The 26,589-nt window shown below is 46.7% G+C and overlaps 1 protein-coding gene across 2 annotated transcripts in view; it reads left to right on the plus strand.

Moving 5' to 3' along the window:
• PDLIM1 (PDZ and LIM domain 1) overlaps positions 1-21,622 on the plus strand; it is a 44,228-nt gene extending 22,606 nt beyond the window's left edge. For both annotated transcript variants that reach the window (XM_064662671.1, XM_064662672.1), the window contains exons 4-7: positions 9,757-9,947; positions 16,269-16,423; positions 19,350-19,467; positions 21,085-21,622. In XM_064662671.1, the coding sequence (XP_064518741.1) occupies positions 9,757-9,947; positions 16,269-16,423; positions 19,350-19,467; positions 21,085-21,271 (651 nt within the window). In that variant the 3' untranslated portion in view covers positions 21,272-21,622. The remainder of the gene's footprint in view (positions 1-9,756; positions 9,948-16,268; positions 16,424-19,349; positions 19,468-21,084) is intronic.
• Positions 21,623-26,589: the final 4,967 nt, after the last annotated feature.

The following is a 26,589-nucleotide window of genomic DNA, read 5'->3' on the forward strand; positions in this document are numbered from 1 at the left end:
AGGTTGGAGTTGTAACCTGTTGACAGCCTTGCTTTGATGGTCTGCTGTCTCTGTCAAGTAAATGCAGTAAAAACAGTGATCTGTGCAAGGGCATCACCTGGACTAGATTTAGAGGATTAACACTGCAAAAATCTTTAATAACTACACTAAAATCAGTGGCATTCCTATGGATTTTTACTGGGGCAGTGACATGGATTCTGGCCCTAGCACACGTCCTCTGTGAGTCTTTCTAGCAAAATAAGTAGATTATACGACTACTTTGACTCTGCAATTAATTAAGCTCTAATATTGATGTTTGGGTTGGAAAGAACCTGCAACTAAAGCAGCACATGTGCAGCAACACCCTGCCCAAACCTTGGCCTGGGATCTGTCCATGCTCCCTTTCACATCAAGCTGCTCTGTGTTGCTTGGCTTGAGAATTCAGTGCAGCATTCTCCAGGTATTTCATAACTCAGCCAAGGCACAGTGTGAGACTGAACCATTTGGACTTAGTTTGAGCTGGGGCCGTGTGGTGACACCTGTCTGTGACACTGTTGAGCTGAGATCTGGTCTCTCTTCTGCTGCCCAAGTTCTTGAAATGCTCTGCTTCAGCCTTGAGTCTTGGAGGCTATTTCTTGCCAAAGTAGTGGGGCAGGGTCTGCACTGAGGCTTTGCTTCAAGGCTGCAGAGGGCTGTCATTTAATTCAGCAGGAGACTCAATCCTAGAGACCAATTTCCCAGCTCAGCCATTTATCAGAATTTAGCGAAATGTACCCAAATTAAACATAGGGCACAACACATGCCTCAAGAAGGAAATTAAAATAGCTCACTAAGTTTAGTTATCTTCAGCAAGAAACCTGCTGCTGCAGCCCTCCTGTCACTTGCTGCCCCACCACCGCACTTTTCTCCCCAGTCCAGCCTGGGTCACTGAATGGATGTCCACTGCTGGTCAAGTACTACACATAAGCTATTATAATTAACTGGTGCCACCTCTTAAACTCACTTCCTGTGGCAGTTTTAACCCTAATCAATGGCTTTCCTTTAGTCAACTGCCTTTTGTGTGGTGTATTTGTATGTGAATCAGCCCTGGACTCTTTCAGGGATTTTACTGCAACGAAGAAAGAAACATGGGTGAGAAAGACCAACCTTAACTCTAGTCTTGCCCTGATTTTTGAAAGTCCTGTTAAAGGGCATCATGAAGATCAGGCTAGTCAGGATTTAGTAATAATGCTGGTGGTGGAGCACTCCCCCTCCTGAATCGTAACCTCAGTCCTAGTCCTCTAGCTCTGGCCATTGGATAGATATCCTGATACTGCCAGTTTGTAAGTATGGCACAACTGAATTTGTTGGTAACAACCTGTAACTGATTTGAGCAGAAGAATTTGATGCAAAACTGACTATGGAGAGACTCCTGTTACAAAGCTCTCTGATCAGTGACCCTTGTCTTACTGTTGTACTAAGAATCAACTGTTGCCTGAAAATTAGGCTTTGACCCCTCCTGATGGCTGATACTAGAAAAGTTATTTCCTAATGTGAAAGGAACATTCAAAATTCCACAGAAGTCTTGCCTTTTCTTCTTCCTTTCCTTAAAATTAAGCCAATCAAGTAATTTGCAGTTGCCTATGTGAGTGGGGCTTGCTGTTGTTCAGAGCACTGGGCTTTCCTCTAAAGGGCATTGCCTGCCACATATTCAAACAGAGGAGTTCAGCAGTGTGAGTGGACATGTGTCATGTCTCCAAACCACAAGCTCCTATTTACTCTTACTGCATAATAGTGCCCAAACATCCTAATCTGCTGTGCCAAAGAAAAGTGTGAACACCATCAAGTTTTAAGGTGTTAGGTTTTTTGTTTGGTGAGTTGTTGTTTGGCTTTTTCTCTTTTAAATATACCCATTTCCTTTTTCAGTAGCTGAGGGCAGCAGATAAGGTTTGTAGTGAGGTCTGTCTGCTTGGAGCATGAAATCAGCAGAGCAGCTGACTCCTGTCAGAGACTGTGGCAAGTCTCAGCCAAGTTGCTGTGGGGCTGTGTCTTTGCAGCATCGGCAGGGGTTTTGGCCAGGCCTGCTGCACATCAGCAGTAGCAGAGGGCAGAAGATGCTGTGCATATATATACCAACATGGCAAACTGCTATGAAGTTTACCACAAAGATGCTGATCTCATTTTTCCAACAGGATTGGTTGAAGCTGTGAGTAGAGCTGAATCTTCAAAGGCAGTGCTGAGCTGTTCAGGTTTTTTTAACTTGCTGGCCAGTGAAAACAGTATATTTGCTTTCCTTGGCATCAGTCTTGTGCAGAACACTTATTAACTCACTTACCAAAGAAAATAGGATACACTAAGTCCAAGGGGTTCGTTGAAGTCCTGATCCAGGGTCCTCTGACAATGGTTGTCACTGGCTTCACACACAGCCTTTTGAATGCAGACATATAATCATATGAATAGCCTTACTTCAGGCTGAAGGAAAAAAAAAAAGCTTTTAAACCTTTGCTGTCGTAATTGGACTGTAGTTATTCAGATATGTTACCACCTTTCTTAGAATTAATGTTTGATGTTGCCTTTCCTACCTTCAGTGTCTTAAAAAAAATTTCTCACGCTTGTCCACTTCCTTTTTGTCTTCCTATTTTATCAATGCAGTTACTAGATCTTGCAAAAAAAATTTCAGTTTGTCTCAAGAACTGTATGACTAGCTAGATCACTTTTAAGATCACTGCTTACACACTTTTTACCCAATTTGAAACAGACTATTTCTTTACTTCTGTAATCCTTTAGGAGGCTGACATTTGGTGACATGCTGTGTCATCCCTGTGGAAGTGTTTTCCCTTACTTGGAATGTAAGTTCAAGATACTTTTGTTTGCCTTTGGAAAACAAAAAGGCATTCTACAACCTCCCATGCATTCCCCAAAGTTCTGAATCCAAAGACTGACTTCATTGTCTAAGCTGACCTTTGCCTATAGAGCTTTATTATTATTTCATTGCCATTATCCTTATCCTTCTAAATTAATTTAAACTGAGATAAGAGTGACAAAATTGTATTTCATCAAAAGCTGCAGCAGCTCATTGGTGGTGATGGCTCAGCAGCTGAGGCAGCTTTGTTTTGGTGTGACCATGGCAACCTTAGAGGAAGGAAATGACGGTTTCTTAGTATATTTACTGAGTTATTTCACTTGCCCTTCTCACCCAGCTCCTAAGGGCAATCACTCGCATCACAGGCATTTTCCCATCGAGAACTTTTCCTCACCACAGTGGGAAAGATTAAAATAACATGTCTGCCTCTCCCCTCTGCATAATGTTTCTTGAGAAAAGTGATCTCAGCAAGAGAGAACAAGTTACTTGGTGACTAAGGTAATTTTAATTGCTTATGATACTGACCAGAGACCGGCATACCTTTCAGAGTCAGCCATGTGCTCTGGTGATTCTGGACCAGGCATTAAGCTCTGGACTCATGCACTGGTGTGCATGGCTGTGTTGCCCCTTGGTAAAATAAACAATAAAACTCTATACCCTCTGACTGTCTTGTCAGAGCTGGGCTCTGTGGGAGAAGGTCTCTGTTTTAGCTGAGTGAGCTAATGGCAGGAAAGAGCTGAGAGTCCATCTGCAAGGGCAGTGAACACCAGAACTATTTCCAGATAAACTTGTCCAGCTCCCTGAAGACCACATACTCCGTTTGCAGCAAGGCACAGGTATTAACATCAGCCCTCAAGAATGTCTGTGAAAACTCTTGGTTTGAGATGGATAGATCAGCTTCTCTTAGCCCCAGAAAGTATGGGCTTTCAAACACAAGGAAAGCCCATTTTTTTTGTTGTTTGGTTTTTTAAAAAAGAAATAACTTCCAGACATGTATCTGGAGGAGCTCTGAAGGTGAATCAGGGTAGTTGTAGGATGAGAGAGTCAGACAGCCACTTCTGTCTTCCCAAGACTTCTTAGAAGTGCCTGTCCCATGCTCATCCTTATCCTTGCAGAGTGATGTCATTGTTTCCGTCTTATGTATTTTATTTCCTTGGATACAAAGAAGGCAGGGGCTATAGAAACTGGGTGTGTGGCTGACTTGGCTTTTGATAAGGCTGTGCGTGTGTGGGCAATGCATGAAGCAATAAGCATATAAAGTAACAACACTGTGTTTCAGACAGGGAACTGTGCTGGCATATCGTGACCTGCTGGTTTTGGTTAAAAGGCGTTACTGCATGGGTGTGGAATGTGTGAGGGACGTGAAGGCAGAAGATGTGGGAAGCCAGTCTTGTTGTTTTACCCCCCTACAATAATAAAACCCCAAACCCTTCCTAATTTCTAATCAGATTTCAAAGCATTGCAAAAGATCTTTCCATAGCTGAAAAACCCCAAACAATAACAGAGGGAGAGGTGAAAGTAAAGGCACTTTTTAATACTTGTGATCACAGCTGATGAAACATAGCATGGGGTAGAGTTTGCCATGAAGGTGTCCTCTTCTGAGCCATTGCTGCATGTTTGGCACAAGCAGCCTCCCTCCCCAGCACGCCTGCTGGGCATGAGCATTTGCCCATGGGTGGCTTTGCAAGGGCAAGGATGGAGCTGGGGTTTGCCTGCTGGTCTTTGCTCTCCTTCACTGCCAGCAGGACCAGAATGCTCTTGCTCCCTGAGGTTTGGTCAGGGGCCTGTTTTCTTAGAGCTGAGTAAACATTTATATTGAGAGATGTTTAATCTTGTTTCCTTTTGGCATGGCTCTCGAGGTGTGCAATCCAGCATCGCCGGCCCCGAGCCTCAGGTTCTGACTTGGGATGCAAAAATATCCCACGTTTCTGGGGCCATGTGGGGCAGGGGGGTTTGTCGGCTCACTCAGCTGCTCCAGGGGTGGGGAGCTGCTCTGTGGGGCTGCGGAGGCTTTCACTTTTCCTTGCAACTGCAGGGCCTGGGCGCTAATTTATTTTTTTTTAATTTGTAACATGAGGTCGGAGTGAATCCCCCTATTCCAAGAGCTGGAGCTTTAGGAAATAACTATGCTGGCCAGTCTCCAAATCATTACTCCGCACCTGAAACTAATTTTTGGTGGCTTCAAGCAGCCCCATGCTCTGTATTTGGCCTGTCTTTCCTCTGAGGACTGCAGAGAGATGGTCTGGGAAGGGGCAGAGGTGTGGTGGCAGCAGGGCAGTAGCCAGCACCTCTGAGGCCCCAGCCCTGCTGGCTGCCTTCAGGCTGTGCTGTGGGGAGAGGAAACCCCACTAAACGGGAGAGGCTGTCTGACCCCTCACATCTTGGTTTAGTTTATTTAGTGAGTACAAAAAGCTTCCAGTTTCCTGTTTATGGTGGTGGTGAGGTCAAAGCAGCCAGAATGGCCTTGGACATGTCACTGCAGGGTGGAAGGGTGCCAAAAGCCCACCCTCACCCTAGTCTACCCCCAGCCTGCCCAAGGACACGCAAGGCCATGGAGGTTTCCAGATGGCTTTGTGCCCCTGGTTCATGGGATGAGCCCCAGCTTAGCTGATTGAGGTGGCTCATCCTGGACTGGCTGTCTGTCTGTCTGCCTCGCTCACAGCTGGGAATTTCCCTGGAGTCCCACATCCCAATTCCTGGTACAAACGGGTTGAGTGGTGGTAGCCATGTCAATCTCTGGTGTATGGTGAAGCAGCTGCCCACACCATGAGCTGGTGGCTGGCCCCAGGCACAGAGGTGACAGCTGATGTAGCTGTGGGCTGGGTATCAGTGTCGCCAAGCATGGCCTGAGAGGGAGGAAGGGGCCATTGTTTTCCCAGAAAGTTCCCCATGACGCAGCCTGCAGCCGGTGCAGTAGGAAATGCTGATCTGCTTCCTGCCCCGGCACAGGGATATTTTCTCTGTCCCCCCAGACTGGTACCTTTGCTGGCAGCTCTCTGCCAGGAGGACTGGAGTGACGGTGGTGAAGCCCCTTAGCACCCAGCTGGAATGGCTGTGGTGCAGTGCCCCCACCTGCCCCCAGAGAGGGCTACTGACACTAACAGCTGGCACCCAAAAAACTCATCTGGCAGAAGACGAGCGTATTTAACTGAAAGCTGGGGTCCTGCAAACCTTGTTTGTCCTTGGGATTGAGAAATAGCTTTTTCTGTGGGATGGGAAGATTGGCACTGGTGCCTGGAGCACATGAGGTTGGGCTCCAAAGCCACTTGGAGCTTGTTCTTATAGGGGACGTGGTTTCAGGTAGGGAGAGGGCTGTTGAAGGAATGGCTAAATTTTGAAGTGGGAGTTCAGAAGCAGCTAGCAGAGAAGTTTGTGCAGTTGCTAATCTGTTTTAGCTTGGTCTAGCTACTCTGCCAGCTCCTCTGGAGACATACCTCTGCAGAGAAAGGAGGGGAGCAGGGCTAGTGTCTGTGCAGACAAGGCAATTCAACTATCACAGTATCAGATTATAGTGGTAAAATACTGCTCTTGAATATCCTGCCTGGAGGATTTGGAGCTTCCATATATCAGCTTCAGACCAAAATAGCCACTGTCAGTATCCCTGCTTGCTGCTGACTGCAGCCCGCTGCAGACAGGGCTGGCATAAGGGGACTGAGTAAGGGGACTGAGGCAGCAAGGAAAGCTTGCAAGGAAGGTGAGGCAAGTGATTCAGATCTGCCTGCAGGTGCCAACCGAAGATATCTCTGAAGAGATCTAATGTTAGTCACCGTCCTCTGTACTACTGTCAAAGAAAGAGCAGGTCATGTCCTGACTGGATAAGATCTTGTCCTTTTATTCTTCCTTTGCAAACAGACGATTGCTTACTGCTCTTGCAGTGTGTGCCCCAGCCATGGATGCTGTTTAGTGCTGCTTGCCCTCTTTTCCTTGTGTTGGTCCTGGGAAAGCCACAGCTTTAGAGACGCTGCAAACCACAGGCACCTGAACTGCATAAACCAATTGCTGTCCCCACACATACACAGAGTATAGCAGCATTTTTGTACTACCATTTTTCACTTGCCTGCTGGTGGACAGGTTTTTGGGAATATCACATATCTGACTTTTTTTCCAGTACTAAGTCAGAGACTCTTACAGAAGCACATGATTCCAGAAGCTGGGGCTTTAACAAAACTGCTGCACAGCACAGGGCCTGGATTGGCAGTTCTGGAAAATCCCTGGGTAAATATATTTGACAGTGAAAACACATTATCTTTTGATCTTGGGATCATGAAAGCATTTGTTCTTTGGAAATTCCTTCCACAGCTCAAGCAGAAAGAGCAGCGTGGCGTGACGGGAAGCGCTGGAGAATTTGGATTATCCAAATGACCTTTATAATGTTACTGCTCTTGTAATACTTGTCTACAGACTCTTGGGTTATACACCTTCAGCGCTGTTCTCCAGATGGGATTTTTCTAATCTAATCTTCAGACACCACCTTTTTGCACCGATTTCTCTATTTAACCATTATAAACTCCCTTATGATCAGTGACCTTTGTCCACCTGAGATCTACTACAGGTGTCCTGATACTTTTGAAAGCTTCATTTATGGTCTTAGGTTTTCTGCTGTGTAGTAACATCTATCTGGTGGTCAAAAGTAGGCCAAAAGCTCCTGTGTAGATTCTGTGCCTGAGTGCGTGTTGCAGTTCTTCTTGGAATCAAAGTTCTAATGTGGTGTCAGTCTCTTTTCTCTGTCTAGCTGCCTTATTTTCTGAACACTTGTAGCAACTTAAGGATCCTTGAGGCCTTCATCACTGTCAAGATGATTTGGGCTTAGCTGACAAAGGTGGATGTGGAAATGTGCCCATGTGCATGTGGGGTGTGTAATGGAGATGCTTTACTTCCTTAGGAAATCAGAATTAAAAAAAAAAATACTGTAAATTATTTTCTCTAATTCTTGGTTATTACTTAAATGTTTCTGCAATACGTTTTGTGACATGTTTTCAACTTTGAGCCTATTTGACCTAAGAGTATAGCCCCCTTAGCCTAAATCTTCTGCCTGTCTTTCATTAAAGCGACTATTTATGTGCATATCTGTAACCCTCTCCCATTCGTGGCCTCCAAATGGTGGGCTAGCATGTGTATTTAATGCTGATATCAGATCATTTTTCCCTATGGTGTAATATACAGGCTGAAGTAACTTTTTTTTCTTTTGCTGAAGTCTACATTTTTTTGCCATGGGAAAAGACTGTTTTCATGAGTGCTATTCTGTGGTTTGAATGAGATTGAAACAAAGAGAGATTAGCTAATTACCCCACTCTTTGTTCCTTCAGTGTGTGGGAAAGCTTCATGGCTGACATCCATACACATTGGCCAGAAAGCCATGGGAGAGCAGCCCTGTCACCCCACACCTGAACAACTTGAGCTACCCCACTGATTTCAAATGACTTGTAACTAATGAGTGTTTGGATCCATGCTGCTCTTCTCTGAGGGATCCTATGCTCTGCTTGATGCCATAAGTAGCATTTGAACGCCATGAAATGAGATGACTCCCATCTGTCAGTCTGGGAAGGCTATCCAACTGCCTAAGGAAGTCTGGGGACATAAAAGTGATTTAAAGAAAAATCTGTAGGTGGATTTAGTCATACTTTTTTCTGGAGACTGTTTATCCTGTAACTGTATCTCTATCAAACAAATGCTGTGAGATGTTTACAGTGCAGTGAAGGCTCACGTCATTGCTGTAAAAGTCAGCGCCTGTATAGAGTGGGAGTGGGAACTGGTTGTGTTAATTAGAGCTGGGACCCATGGGCCCAGCATGCTAAGAAGTGCCCTGTTTCATCCTATGCCATTGGACATTAGCCCTGTGTTGAAGCCATGCCAGATCTTTACAGCTGGCTGAAACATTTCAAAAAGCATGTTTTGGTGCCATCTTTTAGCCCTCCATATCTCAGCCACCTCTGTGACTGTTAGTCCTGCTCTAGTAAGGCCCCATTGTACTTTCTACTTGCTTTGGTCAAGTATTTTCTCTGGGGAAAAGTAAACCCTGGATGTTGTTATCTCTACCCTAAGTCTGCCAATTCCCAGCCTGCTGAACTGATGATGGGATTAGAAATATCCCCATTTTTGTTAGCGCTGCCTGTGATTAAGAAGAGTCTTACTTTGTGTCTTATTTAACTTGGATTTGCCCCTTATTAAATACATATTTCTAAGTATACACTAATACTGCTGGGAGCCTCCAGTTTGCAGCAAACCCAGAACCATTTGGGTGATATCTTATACTTCTGATGCTGAAGAAGTTGCTGACAGTTAGCTGTCACTGCCTGTGGACAGTCTTTTGTATTAACAATGGTCATCTTCCCACCTTTATTTTGGCAATTTCATATCCCGAAATTCCAAAGTCGTTCATCAAAGAGAGCTGTGAACCCCAGTCTTAGCTGAAGGAGCAGAGATGCTCCAGAGCACTTGTAGTAATGGCAAATCCCTTCCTTTTGGGTAGCCCTTATCTAAGGGAAGCCAAATTTTCAGATGTCATTGAGCCGTGCTCCTCCTTCTGCCTCTCATCTTCACTTTTCCATAGAAATCAGCCCTCCTCTCAGGAATTGCAAGGAATGCTTAAAATCTATAGTCTTGCATGAGAAGGTAGCTCCTGTGGCTTATAGGCTTGGAGGAGTTCCCAGGTGTGTGGCACCTTGAGCTAATAGCTCTGGCAGTGTTCCTCAGCTCTTATGTTCCCAGTATGTCAACTCTGAAATGTCCTGAAGGTCATCCTGAAGCCCTCCAGGGTGGGCCCTCATGACATGTGGAGGATGCTCACCTGCTTTGGTGGTTGTGGTCGCCTGTTCCTTGGCTGACACCACACGCAAAGGCCACCAGTGCAGTGGCTGCTTGCTCCAGGCTGCCCTCTCACATCCACCTGCATGCCTGAGCACCTCTGATTTTTGCCTTTGCTCCTTTGCATGCAGGAAATAAGGCACATAGGAAGTGCACACAATCGGAGTGCAGTGCCCTTCACTGCTGCCACAGCTTCTGCCCCCAGAGTGATCACTGCTCAGTACAACAGCCCGGCAGGCCTCTACTCCTCAGAGAACATCCAGACCTTCAACAGTGCGGTGGAGTCAAAAACATCACCTGGGGCCCCAGAGCCTACCAAGCCGTAAGTACCTTCTTTGCCTCCCATCCTTCCCTGGGCCTCCAGGGGAAGGCTCCAGGAGACACGAGTTTGCTGCGACGGCACCAATTTGTTAACTCAGAAAAGTTCTCTTCCAGATCAAGGGAAGTAGCAGAGGCACAAGCGTGGATATTGTTCCCAGGAGCAGGGCTCAGAGGAGTGGGGAACATTTCATGAGATGCAGAAATGAAATTAATGCTGTTGTGTTTCTTTGTTTAGCAGAGACCGACGCAGTTTCCACGTGCATTCAGCATGACATACCAACCTGCTGGTCTGAACAGGTGCCTGACAGCTTGTTATGAGCACTTTGTAAAGTTAATGTTTTGCGCCGGCTTTGCTGCAGTGCCGGGCAGGAAAGGTACCAACTAGAACAGAAAGCGCACCCATCCCTGTTTCTGGCTAGCCTGGGATTCATAAACAGGCTCTGGCACAGTTAGGGTATTTCTGTGTTTTGTTAGCAAACTTTGCTTTCCACGGGACTTTTTAAAAGTAGCTGAAACATTCATACCTGTGTGAGTGATTTTATGTATGAGATTACAAAGGGTCCCAACCTTTAAAGGGCCTGTTAATTTTTGTATTTGCATTTGGGCCTCACCGAAGACATTACTTTATCCTAGAAGTTAATGTTTCCCTTTTTTTTCATTGGAGGTAATAAACCAGGAGCTGTCTGAAATCTTTCTAGCTGTGTTGGTCAGGCTCCTTAACTGCCCTAAGACTCTGCATAACAATATCGAACTGCTTGGAAGACTTTGGCCACTTTTACAATAACAGCTGCAATACCAATGCTTTTGGTAATACTCGACTAAATTTCTGACTTGTGAATGGGGAGACAAAAGCAACTTCAACCTCTGTTTTTGCAGGGTACAAAGACCTGAGATTGTGGTTTAACACAAACCTGAAAACTTGCCCCTGACTGAAGCTGGCCCCTTGCATTGGCAGCCCTGTCTGCAACATGGTCCCTTCTAGGCAGAGTTACAGTGCTGCAGCTGGCAGACAAGGTGACAGATTGTTCCTCATTTGCTTTGTAGACTCAGCAACCTTGCTCAAGGGCTGAGCAGAGGCAGAGCAGGACAAGGAAAATCTGACTTTGCATTAACCTGATGGGACCAGCTGGCAGTCAAATAATACCTCTGGTCTAGTCTGGAGTCCCCTCCAGGTGAGAGCACTTTCCTGTAAGCCAGGTAGATTTGGCTGGAAACTTGTGGCTGATCCTTTTTTTTTCAGGGATCAGCAAAGAAGTGGGTTCCTTCTGGTGCTGTGGCTCACTGTGCTCCTCCTAACAGGAAGGTCCATTGCCAGCCCTGCTGCATGTGGGATACATGGCATCTCCTTAATCTTTTCCTTGCTGAAACACAGCAAGTTGCAAAGGAATGCTGGGGTAACTGTGGATGAAACCTTGGATGCTTTTGTTTACAGTGTCACCAAAAACAAATTAATTGCTGCCACTTTTCAGTGGGAGCCAGGGACCTCAGCCTGCCACTAAAAACCTGCTGTTGTCTCCCCACTGCACAAGCACAGGATTGGTCCTCCCAGTAGGTTCTCCCTACACACAACCTTCCAGCTACCATTAAATTTCTGCCCATCTGTTTTGCTGAGTTATTTGGTACATGGCTGACCTTGCTCTGGGTTTACCTGACATTTATCTGCATCCCCATCCTGCACTCTGCAGATACACAGCCTATCTGAACCCGGCAGCTTGATCCTGCCACTACACATGGTGACATGACTGGGGACCTAGTCCATGCTTCATCCTTATAGGGTGTGTGATGTAAATGCAGGGCTGGGGTACATACAGAAAAAAAAGCAAACATCTGTGCTGGATTCGGTGTCACAAAGCAGGCAGGAAGGGAGAAGCCCTGCTGCTGAGCACATCTGTTTTGGGACTGGAGGTGAGCTTGCCCATCAGTAGGATGCCCAGGCTAACTTTGGGAAGAGCAGCGATGAAGGTGGCATTCCTTGTCTGGACAGTGGGACCATGAGTGTCTGTGCAGGGAGCTAGTGCATAGTGAAACCCCTGCTGCCACATGTTCATGGTTTTACAACCCCTGCATTTGCTCATCAGTAGAATGCCTGCATTTTAGTTTTTGTGTGGACACACCCGGAGTGCGAGACCAGAGCCACAGCATTAGCCAGAAGCCTTTAATGTAAAGTCATATATTCAGTGGGTGTCCTTCAGACAGTATTCTGCAGCTGCTTGATGGCTTGGAGTATTTGGTTTTATCCTTCATTAATTTCTTTCTTCTTTCCTTTCTTCCTCCTGTGCATTTTTCCCTCAATTCCACAATGTAATCTCCAAATGTACCCCCAAACAAACACAACTTTCACTGCCCATGTGAACACGTGGGGCCGTAGCTGCCCATTGCCAGTGGGTGCCATGCGGGCTCCCGTCGCCTCTGTCTATAACCCTCTGCAGGCACCGAGCTCCAGGTCACCGCAGCGGAGGCACAGCACCTCCTCCGTCCCCAGCCAGGTCCGAGTGGGGCCTGAGCAGCTGAAGCACGCGGCCCAGGTCTGCCCCAACAGCCCCATGGAAGTGGAGGTGCCAGGACTCAAAGTGCTGCACAGGCAGTTCAATTCTCCCTTGCAGCTCTATTCGCAGAGCAACATCATGGACACCCTGCAGGGGCAAATCTCTTCTGTTAGCCCTGATTTCCCCAGGTAACCTGTCCGCTGCCTCTGCAGCCAGCTCAGCACATCTGCTCATCTGCATTTTGGTGTCCACAAGTCCCTCGTCCCTGTCTGTGGCTCATGACATTGGCTGGTCACAGGAAAACAGCATTTACATTTCACCCTTCTGACATTAGTGCATGACTCTTCACAGGAGCTTCGTTTGCATTTTGCCTGTACCCAACACTCTGGGAAACACCAAAACATGGCTTTAGCCTGTCGGTGTGTCCATTGCCCCTGCACACCCACACAGCGGGGCCTGATGGCAGCTGGTGGCTTTCCTGGAGGAGCCACCTGCAGCAGATGGGTTTGATGAGAGTAGGAGAGTGCTTTATCCTGAAAGCTGGTGTTTCTCCTGCACTTGAAATGACTGTTGTTGTTTGTGACTGGCAGGTGCTGCCACACGAATTTGTTCTTTTGTTTCGCTGGCCATGGGGTTTGTGCTGGGCATATTTCATTTCAGGCTGAAACAGGTACCCGTGGTCTCCATCTTTGGCTCATAGCATTCATGGGTTTGGAGCAGCAGGCATGTGGAGGGCTCAGTCCATGTTCCCACCCCTGCCTGCTTGTCTGCAGAGGTTGCTGCAGCACAGGCTACCTGTTTGCCTGTAGGTGCTGGGGATGCTCAACACGCCTGCGTGCTCTTTGATGTTTGCTTTGTGGAAGTTGAGAACCCCCTTGCTCATGCCTCTGAGTGACAGGCTACAGGGTTTTACAGGGAGGACTTCAGTATTGAGACAGGTGAAGCAGAAGGCACGTTTAGCTATCTCACAGGAGGTCTCCAGTCAAGGCTGAATTGTGAACCTTCAGCAGTTATCCCACTATGTGAACAAGCAGTTTTCAACTGTGTGACGGGTCTAGGGAGGTGTTCAGTCCTGTGGCCTTCATGAGACAGAACAAAAGGACACAACCAGACCTCATGGCTCCTCAGCTGCTCCCAGTCCTCTTCTGGGCTGACCACCATGTAGTTCAGAGCAGAAAAACTGGTGTCCTCATCCATGGACCCACATAGCCAAGCTTTGCTGCATGCCAGCAGCCTAGAGATAATGGGAGGCTGAGGATTTACTCCTTCCTTGTTCTCAGTGCAGTTACTTGCTGTAAGTCGCTGTGCTGGCCTGGACGGCTGATAATGGTCACAAAAGAGCCCCAGACATCAGCAATTGTTTCATTCCAAAAGTGAGCGCTCTGAGCACTGGGCCTTCCTGTAGCCCAGCTTTGAGATCCTTGTAAACTTTGCAAAATGTGCTGGCATAAAATAGTAAAATATCATTAGTAAAAAATAAGCTGTGCTTTTCTTTCTTTTTTATGGGTTTTATTCCCATCTTCTTGAAGGCTCGGTGATCCAGTGTTAGTCAGTCAGCATTGCAAGTTGCCCATGGCAGCAGCAATGAGATCCAGTAATGGTTGTATGAGTCTGAAACACAGTAAAGGTTGTTGGAGTTGTCCCCTACAAAGTTTCTGAATCGGGGAACTTGTGTGCATAGAAAAGGACACCAGTTGCTAGTGATTGCTGCAAAAAAATACCTTTGTAACAGGAGGTACCATAAATCAGCTGGCATAGGGAGACTCCTTAACCTGCAAGTATAATTTCTGTGTCTGTGGCCTTACCCTTTCAGAAGATACATGTGCTTTTGGCTGAAGTTTTTTCTGCCCTGGCAGTTGGAGGTATTTCACTCTGCTGGTACAAATTCTAGGATTTGGGGGTTTTTATAGCCTTTTGGAAGTCTTGTATATATGTAAGTGTATGTATAGAGTGCATCTCTGGGAGAGTTGATTTGTGTATTTTCCACTACCACAGTGCATGGTTAAAATGTGATGGCTTTGTTTGACTCTAGTGCTCTTTAAGATGATTTAGCCTTTGCTTTTTGGATGCATGTTATTGAAACATTCTTAGCATGCAAACTGCAATGAAAGGCTTCTTGTGTAATGCTTTTATGGGTGGACAGAGTGGTGGGAGTATATGAGTTTACATGAGCTGAATGTAATGTGGAGCATGGGACATTCTCTGTCTAATAGAAGGCACATCATTATTTTATTTGGGGCGAGAGGCTTCAGTAATTCAGAATTCCTGAGATTCAGGATTCAAAGTTTCAGTTGCTTGCATGTCCGTGCTTCCTGCTCCTCTGAAAATTACTAAATATGGAAACATTTTATTAAATTCTTTTTATGGAAATAGCATTTTATAACACATTTGATGATTTTACCTCTGATGCTTGAAGAGTTTATTATGTAGAGTAACTCCTGGATGACTCAATTGCACATTGGCATGGAAAGTATGCAGCTGCCTCCTCAAGAAAAGGATTTCCCTCTGCAATTTAGTCTGAACTTCAGGATGTTTATGTACTTTTCAGGCAATCACAGAGTGCAGGAATGGTGAAACCAAATAGATAGTTTAGATTTTGAAGACTGCATTATAGAATTAAACCATCAGAGGAGACTTGTCAGATATCTCATTTTATTGTATGTGTTTTACTGCAGCTACAGAACACAAGGCAGGCAGAAACTTCCTTTGTCCTTCAGTCCATCCCCTAGTCCAGCATTTAGCAATTTAAACCATTGATTTAAATAATTCCCAGTGGATATTTGTCCAGACTGTTTTTAAGTCCTTTAGTATGGAGGTTGCTCACCTGTCCACGGCAATCTCCTCTGGTATTTCAGTGCCCATTGGAAAACTTTTCCTAAGGGATATGCTAAATATCCTCCTGCAGTTTAAGCCTGTAGTTTATCAGGTACCCACTGGATGTGGAGAACATCCTAGGTACTGCCTCCAGCCTCCTTTTTCTCCATGAAGACCCTTCCAGTGGCACAATGACCGCCCTTTGTGCCATTCTGCACTGTGAAAAGCCTCCCCTGAAGCACCTCAGGCTCTAGGCTGAGGGTGCAAGTCCCTCCTGACATGAAGGGTGACAGCAGCACCTCGGGGACAGCTGAAGGCTTAGCCTTAGCAGGCAGAAATCTCCTCTGCTCTTGACCTGCTCATTAACCTTAGTTAAATGCTGTAAATGGGTTGTGGCTCAAAGCTTCCACCTATAAAATGGAAATAATAACACTCACTTGAAAAACAGGTTAAATTATTGCTAATCAGAGAATCTTCTGGTTAGATTCTACAGCTTTTACTTTGTGAAGGTGGCATTTAGAACTAATTCATAGAGTAGTGGTAAGGATTTCTTTTTAATAGAATAAACTTTACTTAGTTTGAGATTCACACTGGTGTACAGTAGCAGTGTAAGGTAGTTTGTGCATGCAAGGCACATGCATGGATGGCACAGCTACCATGTGGGATTCCCATCCCAGCACATGAGTTCTTTATTTTCCTGTTAACAGAGCAGTGATTTCCTGGGCAGAAAGCTTTAGTTCCTGGAGTATATAGTTGTTGTGAAGCAGGGAGAACACCTGGGGACTGGCTGGGGGCTGTCAGCGAGAACCTGTTCACAGTAGCGAACACAGACAGCCCAGTGTGACCCCACCCGGGCTGCACTGACTTGTGTGAGCACATCCAGCACCTCTGCATTTATGGCCTCCTGTTGTGCGTTTGTTTTGTGCATTCATTCTTCAGTCATATTATGGTGAAAACTTTGCTAGAGGGATTGGCTTTAGTGTTTATCTGTTTAACAAGAGTATTCTCTGTTCCTTCCTCAGTTTAGATCAACATAGTCAGCCCCCAGGCAGCAGTGCCATAGGCAGAGAATCTGAGGTTTACAAGATGCTTCAGGAGAATCAAGAGTCAAATGAGCCACCCAGACAGTCTGCCTCATTCCTTGTGTTGCAAGAGATCTTGGAGTCAGAAGAGAAAGGTAAGTACTGAGTGTGCTCTTCCCTTCTGCCATTCCTTGGGCCATGTACAGTGTTTAAGAGTAACATTTAAAACTTTATTTTCCTTCCTTAGCGGTTGATTGTTCAAGATAGCATGTGTAGGTTATTTCTACAGAAATCTACAAACACTGTCACTAATTTGACTCCTCTCATGGATTAGTTTCAGTGTCTATGGGCCCATATCATTGCTTAAGAAATAAACCTCTGCAACATTTAGTTATCAAGAAGGAATTTTAAAAGTCACAAGAATTCTTCTATACATTCTAAAGTTTGGCCACCTTTAAGATAATATTCACTGATTAAAGACATCTTATTTCAAGACTTTGGATGGTAACACAAGATAGTGCTCTTCAGTGAATCCTAATGCTTCTGAACTCAAATCCCCTACACAAGAAAAAAGATCCACTTCTGCAGCTGACTGTAATATGGAAGCTGAGTCATGAGCAGTTCATAGCTTTTAACCTCTGAAAATTCTCTCTGCTTGGCATTCTTGATCTGACATCTGGACTTGCACAGTTCAGGGCTATAGAGTTTAAGATAAAAAAGCTAATTAACGTAGTTGGGGGCCAAATTGTACTCTCTTCTCCCCTTAAATAAAATAAACTAAACAAATGAATAGGAAAAGAATGCCAAGAATGACCTTTATTTTCCTTAGGCCAGTTGAGACTCTCTCTGTTGTGTTATTAGCCTGGCAGTGGTACGTTCAGTTTAATCCAATTCGCCACAAAGAGAAACAGATCAGCCAAGTGCTAGTAGGTCTGAGGGATCTGTAAGGAAACAGCAAAATGAAGGACATAAGGAAACAATAGGAATAAAGAAACCAGAATCTTTGAGTCTTTAATATGCTGTTAAAATACCTACCCGAAAGCGTCTTTTAAATATTGAGTGTTTGCAGCTTGCCCTCAGGGTTCAACTCCTGCATGGAAGGGACTGGAGTAGCCGGGACTTCTCACAAAGCCGAGGTCCAGCCCTGTGCTTAGTAGTGCTGAAGAAGATAAGAAGCAAAAGCCTCTCTGTTTTATCTTTCTTTGAAGATTTGCAGCATTATTGGGATTCTCTGGCACAAGGTTTGCCTGCCGGATCACAGGCCAGGATAGGCTTTGGCATTACTCCACCGTGAGCTGATAATCACCCTTGGGGAGCTGGGCTGGGAGGTTACGCAGCCCCAAAGGAATGTCTGTCCCCGAGGAGACAGTGCCCCAGCCTGCAGTGCTGCTGGGCCAGCCTCAAACACTGCTGCTGAGTCAGAGCATGTCCTGCGATAAATGGATAAATGGCACATCGATGGCAGCTTCTCCCAACCTGCCTCCAGGCAATGGCTTGTGAATAGCAGCTGTGAGCAGCTGGGACAAGTCCCCTGGGGCATTGATGACTGTATCCTGCACGGACTTACACCAGCTGAGAGCCTGGCCCCAGGGGCTGAGCCTGGCCACGGGTGTTTGGAAGCACCATGACTAGTCTGTGGTTAGACTTGACCCTGTACTCCTAAGTGGAGAGTGTTTCACAGGGTGGAACCTGTCATGTTTCCTGTGGGTATTTGATTAAGCTGATTCCTTTAGAGAGATTTAAAAACATGCTGTCAGTGTTGCTGATATGAGCAAAGTGCTGGTTGAGGCAGAGGGAGTGGGCAGAGGTGATAGGGAAGAGTCTGAAAATGTGGTTGCTGCTGCATCCTTCCCAGTGAGAGTCGCAGCAACTCTGTTGGAGGCCAGGTGCTTCCTGCTGTGTTTGGAGGGTTAAGGAACTTGCACCTCTGACCAGCATCTCTGCACTGGGTGTAAACCTCTGAGCTGAAGGCTGCTCCAAAGGCAAACCAGTGCAGCATTACCTGCCCCATGGGTGAACAGTGGTGACAGGGAGGTGTGGTAGGCAGTTCACCCCTTTTTCCTTCAGCTTTTCTATCAGTGATGCTGCTCTGGGCTGTGACGTGTCCCTGACCTTGCTGGTCACTAGGGTGTGCCTTTGGAGGGTTTTCTGCCCCTTGCACCAGGAACACTCATTGTAAGTGTGCTCTTGATTTGACACCAGTCAGAAGGTATCAGTGTTCCTCCCAGTCCAAGGTGTGTTGGTGAGATATCATGGAAGTTTCAGCAACACTCCTTCTCTTGTGTGAAACTCCTTGCAAAAGCCATATAGATAAGATGTCCCATCACTGGTGTCATTTTATAAGAGGCTCCTTTTTCCCTGCAGATTTAAAGGCTTGCCTTGTATCCCACATCTAGGATCCACTGCTGTTTTAGGCATCCAGGTCAGCACATGTCTCCTGCTAAGGCCCTGCAGAACATCCCTGTCCAGGGAAGTTGCACTAGGGAGATCCCTGGAGCATGTTACGCAGCAGCAGGGGTGTGCAAGGTTATCCCCAGTATCTCAGGGCTCTACAAGAACAAGGAGTTTGTTAACCAAATCTTGCAGGAGTCTTGGGGCAGCCAGCTCCACTGTATAGCAGACAGCAGACTGGAAAAGGACTGTGCAGCCCTCCCTATCTTGCCAGGACACCCATCTCTTTCTGAGCCCAAATCTGGAAATAAGCTTGATCCTGAGTGTGTGATCAGGACACATCAGGCAGATTTGAGTGCTGCCAAGGCTGGGGCTGAGGCTTTGCTTTGCTTTGTGCATCTGTGCATGTGAAACACATCAGCTGAAGTCTGATGGGCTTTTAAGATAAGAAGAGACTCATCTGACTGCCCACAACCTCAGGCCCTCAAATTTCCAGGGCCGGGTTCAGTTGTGTCCCTTCTCTCCCTCCTCCCCACACATCCCTAAATCCCTGCCCACTTTCCATGCATGAATCCCTGCCTCAGAGCTGGGGTTAAAGAACATCATGCCCCCAGCACAGCACTGGCTTGGGTGGAATAGCCTTCAGCCACACAGCTCACATGCTCTGAAGCACTTTTTTTCCACCTCCAGGAGACCCTACCAAACCATCTGGATTTAGGAGTGTCAAAGCCCCCACCACAAAGGTGGCCTCATCGATTGGGAATGCCCAGAAGCTGCCCATGTGTGAGAAGTGTGGATCTGGCATTGTGTAAGTAAGCCTGTCCCTGGGGTTGCAAGCCAAGCATCCCATGCCTGTGCGAGGGGCTGAGGTACCGCACCCAAACCACTTCACTTACCCACATCCAGTGCACCCAGGAGCCAGCTCAGGGCACAGTTATTCTCACCAGCTTTAATAATGCTAATGTGGCAGTCCTCTGCAGTGAGGCAGGAGCTGGGTTTCCATCTACAGATCCATATCAATGAAAACCAAAGCAAGTCCCTCTGAGATGAACTTCGAAGCAGTTGTTGCTGCATGGTTTTGCTTCTTACCTGAAATCTATTTACAGCATCTGGAAAGAAAATGACCTTTCCATTCAGGGCCTGTGTATTTAATGCATTTCATGTTTTGGCGCTCCCAGACGTGGTAGGATGACTTGCCTTGGTGGTCAGAGGCAATGGGGACCAGTAGAGCTGTGTTCTGCTCCCTGCTCTCCCGCAGGAGCACACACCTCCACTGCGTCTCCACAGACATATTTTTTGTTGTGGGTAAAATCCAGCTTCCAGCACAGCAGGGGTTTGGGTTTGATACAGAGCTGCTGTATCGTGTGTGACAGCATGAGGGACCCAACCCATGTCTCTGAGTTATTGTTCAGTTTCTCAGCCACATATTCTTCCCTGCAATCCCCTTAACAGTTGACTACAGAAGTCAAGTACTGGTAGCCCACCTGCACTGTCATGAAAGAATTCCAATTTCTCCAGTGCTGCCCACCACAAGCTATCAGACTGTTGCTGAGACCCACTGCACTGTGATTGCCTGGTCCTGGCATGCCTGGAGCACCTGGACCAGCAGAGTCATTACAGAGGCAATCCATACTCTGTAAAATATGAATCAGAGACAAACCCTGTAATTATTCTACCAGCTGGGTAGATCTGGAGAGAAAGCACAGAGCTATGAATAGCACTCAAAAGTAATGAATTATGGAAAATATAGATGGCTGCTGGAACAAAACAATACTGGAAAATTGTTGTGTTGTGGCTGGTGGTAGTTAACGAGTTGCTGTGTAGTTTTCCTCATCATTTGCTGGGTTAAGCTATGAAGTTTTCCAGTAAGGGCTGGCCCACATTTGGCTGGATCTGTTCACTGCAGCTCCTGAGCAGCAGTGCTAGAGATCAGAATCTGGATCTGTGCTTCTCCCACATGTACCAGTCACTAGCAAAAAGGCAGTGGCTGGCTGAGCAGCCTTCAGCTGTTGGCAGGCAGTCATTTCTGAATTTTGCCATCTGGTCATTCTGGACCTGGATTTTGCTCCCCCAAATGGTCTGCCGTTTGATCCTGGCATTCGAATACTTTAGCCATCAGCTAAAGATGCCATCACAGTAATTCTTGCCACCACAGGTGATAGGACTGTCCTGGTGAAACTTAGGCAGGCCAGTGCTGGGAAACACCTTCTAGATGAGGGCTGCCATGCCAGCACATGTTGGGCTTCTAAAAGTGCTGTTAACATCTGCCTGACCAGAGGTAGAACCTATACTTTGACTTGTCAGGAACAGGAGAAAATGGTCCACCTTCAGGGCTGATGTGGGTCTGGGCTGGATGGGAGGTGGCTGAGGAAGAGGGAGATGGTGGTGGGCACCTGGCATTGAGGGGTGCTGGTTCCTTCCCCAGAGGGATGTTTGTGAAGATCCGGGACAAGCAGCGTCACCCTGAGTGCTACGTGTGCAGTGACTGTGGCACCAATCTCAAGCAGAAAGGACACTTCTTCGTGGAAGACCAAATCTACTGTGAGAAGCACGCGCGGGAGCGGGTGGTTCCCCCAGAGGGCTACGAGGTGGTCACTGTCTTCCCAAAGTAAATCGTGCTGCTCACAAAGCCAATGTGGATGGTTTATCCTCTGCTGCTTTTCCTTGGAAAGCATTATCCCTGCCCCCTGCAGAATCTTATTTGCAATAAGGAATGCTAGGCATGGCTTTGAATTTCCTTGTCATTATTAATCCTCCATCTGTTCACAAGATGTCACTAATTGTCCAACATTTTTTCATCCCCTCTTTCACTGTTTGGGGTTTTTTTTAATACACAGATTTCCCCCCCTCCTTTATGCTGTCAATCACACAGGAAAATCAGAGGCCAAAGTCAGATTACAACTCTTCTATGTCCCCGTTATTTGCCTTCTGTTTGCCTTCAATAAACGGGGTGAATCCACAAAGCAGAAGTGTCCGCTTTCTGCTGTTTCCCTTGTGCACGGGATTGGGGTTCCCTGGGCAGCAAAAGAGGTGCCCAGTGCCTGGCTGTGTTTATCCCGGAGAATAATGGGAGGGATTTACAAAGTTGAGTCAGACTGGCCTGGCTGTGAGCAGCTGCCTGCTGGCACCCAGCAAGGGCCAGGTGGGCACAGCCAGGCCTCAGACTGTGGTCGCACTGGTGGCTTGTCCCTTGTGCAATGCAGCCAAGAGCTGCCTCTGTGTGCAGCACTGCTTCATGATGATGGGACCAGACATGTCAGTGTTTCCTGTTACTGCATTACCCAGGTGTCCCTTTGTTCCCCAAAGTCAGAAACAGCTCTGTGAAAAAATGTTCACTTGATGCTTGCTGGAAACCAGGGAATCTTAGAGCAAAGAGGGGAAGGTTTGAGTGGCCATAGTCCCTGTTCTGGCTCCCCCTTGGGGCTGGGTGCAGGCTGGTGGGGGTGGTTCTTGCCATTGCACATCCCTCATCCAATTCAGAGTGGACCCCATGGCCATAGTTGTTCGTGTCTGCAGACATTTGGGACAGTCCTCGGTGCTGTGGCTGCCCAAGGGAATACCCTGTTCCCTGTGCTGCTGCTGTGCACAGCTGCTGGAGGGTGCCATTGCAATTGATGCAGACAGGGGAGCACGTGCCCCTTGTGCACTGGACGAGGGGCTGATGGTGCCTGAGCAGCAGAACCTCCACCCACATATAGCACAGAGGTGTTCTGCAGTGGTTATTTCTCTGCTCATACCTCTAAATGAGATGCTGGCTGTTCCTAATGGTATAAAAATTAACAGTTCTGATGTAGTGTCATCTTTCCCTTAAAACTAATTTTCTGGTTGAAAACAGAAGGGTTTGTAACCCCCACACAGGCCCTCTCTGGCAGGCACAGGGTTAGTGGGTGAGTCTGCAGCAGCTACAGACAGGGTCATGTCCCTGTCCTGAAAAGTCCTGGCTGTCTTCAGTAACGTTGTACTGCTGCACCCTCTGTTCCCTCTCCTTCACAATTAATCTCACCACAGCACAGCTGCCTTTCAAAAAGACCCAAAAAACCAAACCAAATCATAACAAAAAACCCAAACTCAAACCACAACGCCAAAGCCAGTCCTCATGTGAGTTAAAGCTGACCTGTCACCAAGGCTGTAAGCCCCCTGCTGTTCAGATAACCTGTGCAGCTCTTAGGCATGTTGGGGAGGGGACTAATTCACCAACCCAGCTAAATTTAGTTCATCCCCACAGGCTCCTTCTATGGGCAGTGCCAAGCAACAAAGGATGCCATTGCTCAACCAGCAAACTCCTTGTCCAGCTCATCCCTGGGAAAAGCCTGGCTTTTCTGTGCAGTGGCACACACAGCTGCACAAACTCCAGATAGTAACACAAGCGGCTTTGTTTTTCAAGGTGAGAGTGGAGGGGTGTTTTGGCCTGCTGGGATGACATCTCCCCTCACGGCTGCTAATGGGGGTTAATTCCCTCCCCTCTGCAGCACAGTTCTGCAGGGAAAGGCTCTCTGTGCTGCAGTGCTGGTGGCCAGACTGGACAATAAGCCAGTGCAGTGGTGGAAAGCACAGACCTGCAGGGTGAAGGAGAACCCTGTAGGCACAAATTGCTCTGGCTGCATTGCAGACCAGCCTCAGGCCCCGCTGTGGGGCCATGGCTGTTCCCAGCACTGTACACTCCACATTGCCCTCTCTCAGCAGGCTGGCTCGGGGAGAACACCGGCTGCCGAGGCCATCTGGTGCTCTGTGTCCTGGCCCGGAGCATGGGCTGAGCCCACGAGCACCTGCAAAGTCACTACAAACGTCTGTCAGCAAAAGAGGGCTCATTCCAGATAACCTCCTGAGCTTGCTCTCACGTTGGGAGTGAGGACGGAAGAGCCTGAGCCGTGCCTGGCATTTCCCCTGCCCTCCCCACCCCAGCGCTGCAAACAGGAGACAAGCCCTGCTTTGTCCAGAGCCGCTGCTTTATCACCTCTCCGAGCTCCTGCTGGCAGCAGTGCTGGGAAAACACCAGTTGTGTGGGGCTTGATGCAGGAGTCGGGAACTACAAAAGATTTGTAGGATAGCTCTGGAAGTGTAGGTTTCTAACATGGATGCCAGTGTTGATCCAGTTTATTAGTGTGGGAACGGGTTAGCTGAGGCAATTCACATTCATTACTTGGGGAGGACTTTGATCAGTCTTTGCTGTAGCTGGCTGAGAAAAGGAATGTATTAATTTTTTATGATGCAGGACAAAATATTTGACAACTGCAGTGTTCACTGTAGTCTGACTTTCCAAATTCCTCTGGAGTTTAACAGTTAGCAGCTGCAGTCTGTCAACAATAACGAGATAGGTTAAATGGGGTCACTCATGCCTTGCAACCACACTGAGCTGCCTGCTTCAGAGGTTAACAACAATGTAAGAAATACGTAGCAGGTTCCTATGTGAAGTGTGTCGGGCAGTTTATAAGTTCACGAGTATCCTGTCAGGACTGTCTCATGAAGGTGGGCAGCGCAGCACAAAGCACAATCTGTCATTTTTAACACTGATTACTTGGGTTTCCATTTGCAGTCCCTCTCTGCCACCATTGAGCAGCATGGCCAGTTGCTCCAGTTCTCACATGCAAGTTTCATTTGCTAATGGCTCAGGTTGTTGTCAAGGCGGGGTCTTGGCAGCTCAAACATCATTGCTAAGGCAGGTAAGAAAGAATACCTGGATGCTGGCATGTACAGAGTACATTTGAGTGCTGGTGAAATGCCATTAAATATATTCTAACATTAGATGAGCTTACCACACATTTTCTTGTCATCACCCGGAAAAACTTTGGAAAAAGAAAACCTGCTAATAGACACACAGTAGCAACACACGAGCAAGCCAAGACCCCACATTTCTGTCCATGCATTTGGGTCTCAGAACTCAAACATCCACAAAGAAGATAGAAGAACAAGAGCTAGATGTATCTGGGTGCAGAGAGGACAGAAGCACTGCTTCCAAGTCACCAGGATAAATCTATGCTTCAATAATTTGTCTTGTATCCACTGAAATATTTTCTCTCTCTAATGAACAGTCAGGGGGACATTATTTCACAATGAACAATTTGTTAGCACCAGTCACCCCCAACCCATAGCATCCTCACATTTTCATTATTGCATTTCCTTGTGGTGTTCCCCACCACCCATCTGCAGGAAGAAAGGCTGCTTTCTGAAACACCAGCCCCCTTTGGAGCACGCCCTGCTCTGCCCGTAGGCATTCAGTGCACCAATGCCCCTTCAGAGCTCAGGTGTAGCAAGTGCAGTCATTACTCTGGACTGCAGAAATAAGAAATGCAAGGTTGTGCTAAGAAGGTACCATGCTTGCTTTAAGCAATGATATTTGTAGTACTTTTGGAGAAAAAAAAAAAAGGGATGAGGACATGGGGCTCCTCCCTGACAGCAAGCAAAAAATATGCATTGCTTTCATTTTCTGAAGGAGGGCTAGAAAAGTAGCCACAGCTCTGCAAAGTCTCTCTAAATAGCATGAAGCTCCACACACTGATAAACTCTCCATTTCACTGGAGAGTTAATGCATTAATGCATTAGCATTAATGCTAGTTTATGCATTTTTAGGAAGGCAGCAATTGTTATTAGTTGTGCTGGATCTGGGGTAAAAACTTTTATTTTGCACATTACCACATCACTCTGAATGTCCCCCCCTTCCTCCTTCATCCCTCCACTTTATATACTGACCATGATGCCATGTGATCTGGAATATCCCTTTGGCCAGTTCAAGTCATCTGCCCTAGCTATGTCTCCTCCCAGCCCCTTACACACTCCCAGCCTCCTCACCAGTGTGGCAGTAAAAGCAGAAAAGGCCTTAGCTCTGTGCAAGCCCTGCTCAGCAATAACAAAAACATCTCTATACTATCAACCCTGTGTTAAGCACAAATCCAAAACAGAGTCCCATACCAGCCACTGTGAAGAAAACTAATTCTGCCCCAGCCAAAACCAGCACAATCATTTACTCTTAAATCTTGTATAGGTTCTCACTAGAATTAAAGGCTGCATGAAGAAGAGTACCATAGTGTGTAAATATAAGTACAAGTGGAGCCAGCATATGTTGGACTTTGCATTATTCAGGCTAGTAACTGAGCAGAAAACATAGCAACTTTTGTCTTCGGCAATGAACGACAAAACAGGGCTTTCAGCAGGCAAAGGTCAAAGCCAGCCTACTCATTAACTTAACAGATTTAGCTGTCCCCTCAGAAAGGTATGGCAAAATATCTCTATTACAAAATAACTTTCTCTAAATCAGGCCAACAATTACTCTCTGTGGAGAGCAAATGATCTTGAAGTGAGTGAAAACTATTTTCTGCAGTGTGATAAGGTAAGTGGTATCTATACCTTGGCATAACTAGTACAACTGCAAGTGTGACAGCTCCAGCTGCAATTCCATGACCGTGGCTTCTAATGACACCTGGATGACATTTTCACAAACCAGAGCTGAAAGTTTGAAAGCTGCCTGTTTTCTCCAATACTGTGTTCAGTTCTGGGCCCCTCACAATGGGAAGGACATTGAGGTGCTGGAGTGTGTCCAGAAAAGGGCAAGAAGCTGGTGAAGGGTCTGGAGCACAAGTCTTACAAGGAGTGGCTGAGGGAGCTGGGGGTGTTTAGCCTGGAGAAGGAATACCTCATCACTCTCTACAACTACACGAAAGGAGGTTGTAGCAAGGTGGATGTTGGTCTCTTCTCCCAAGTAACAAATAGGACAAGAGGAGACGGCCTTAAGTTGCACCAGAAAAGGCTGAGATTGCATATTAGGAAAAATTTCTTCACCAAAAGGCAAGTGGTGGATTCAGCAGTACCATGCTAATGGAGGGGTTGGTTTGTTTTTCAAATGTGAGATTAGCTAATGTGCTAAATGAGTAGGAAAGTGTGAATTAATGGACACAAAATAAGCTTTGTTTATTTAAGAAGCCAAAATCCCTAGACC

This window comes from Pseudopipra pipra, chromosome 8 (genome assembly GCF_036250125.1).
Source record: "Pseudopipra pipra isolate bDixPip1 chromosome 8, bDixPip1.hap1, whole genome shotgun sequence".
NCBI lineage: Eukaryota > Metazoa > Chordata > Aves > Passeriformes > Pipridae > Pseudopipra > Pseudopipra pipra.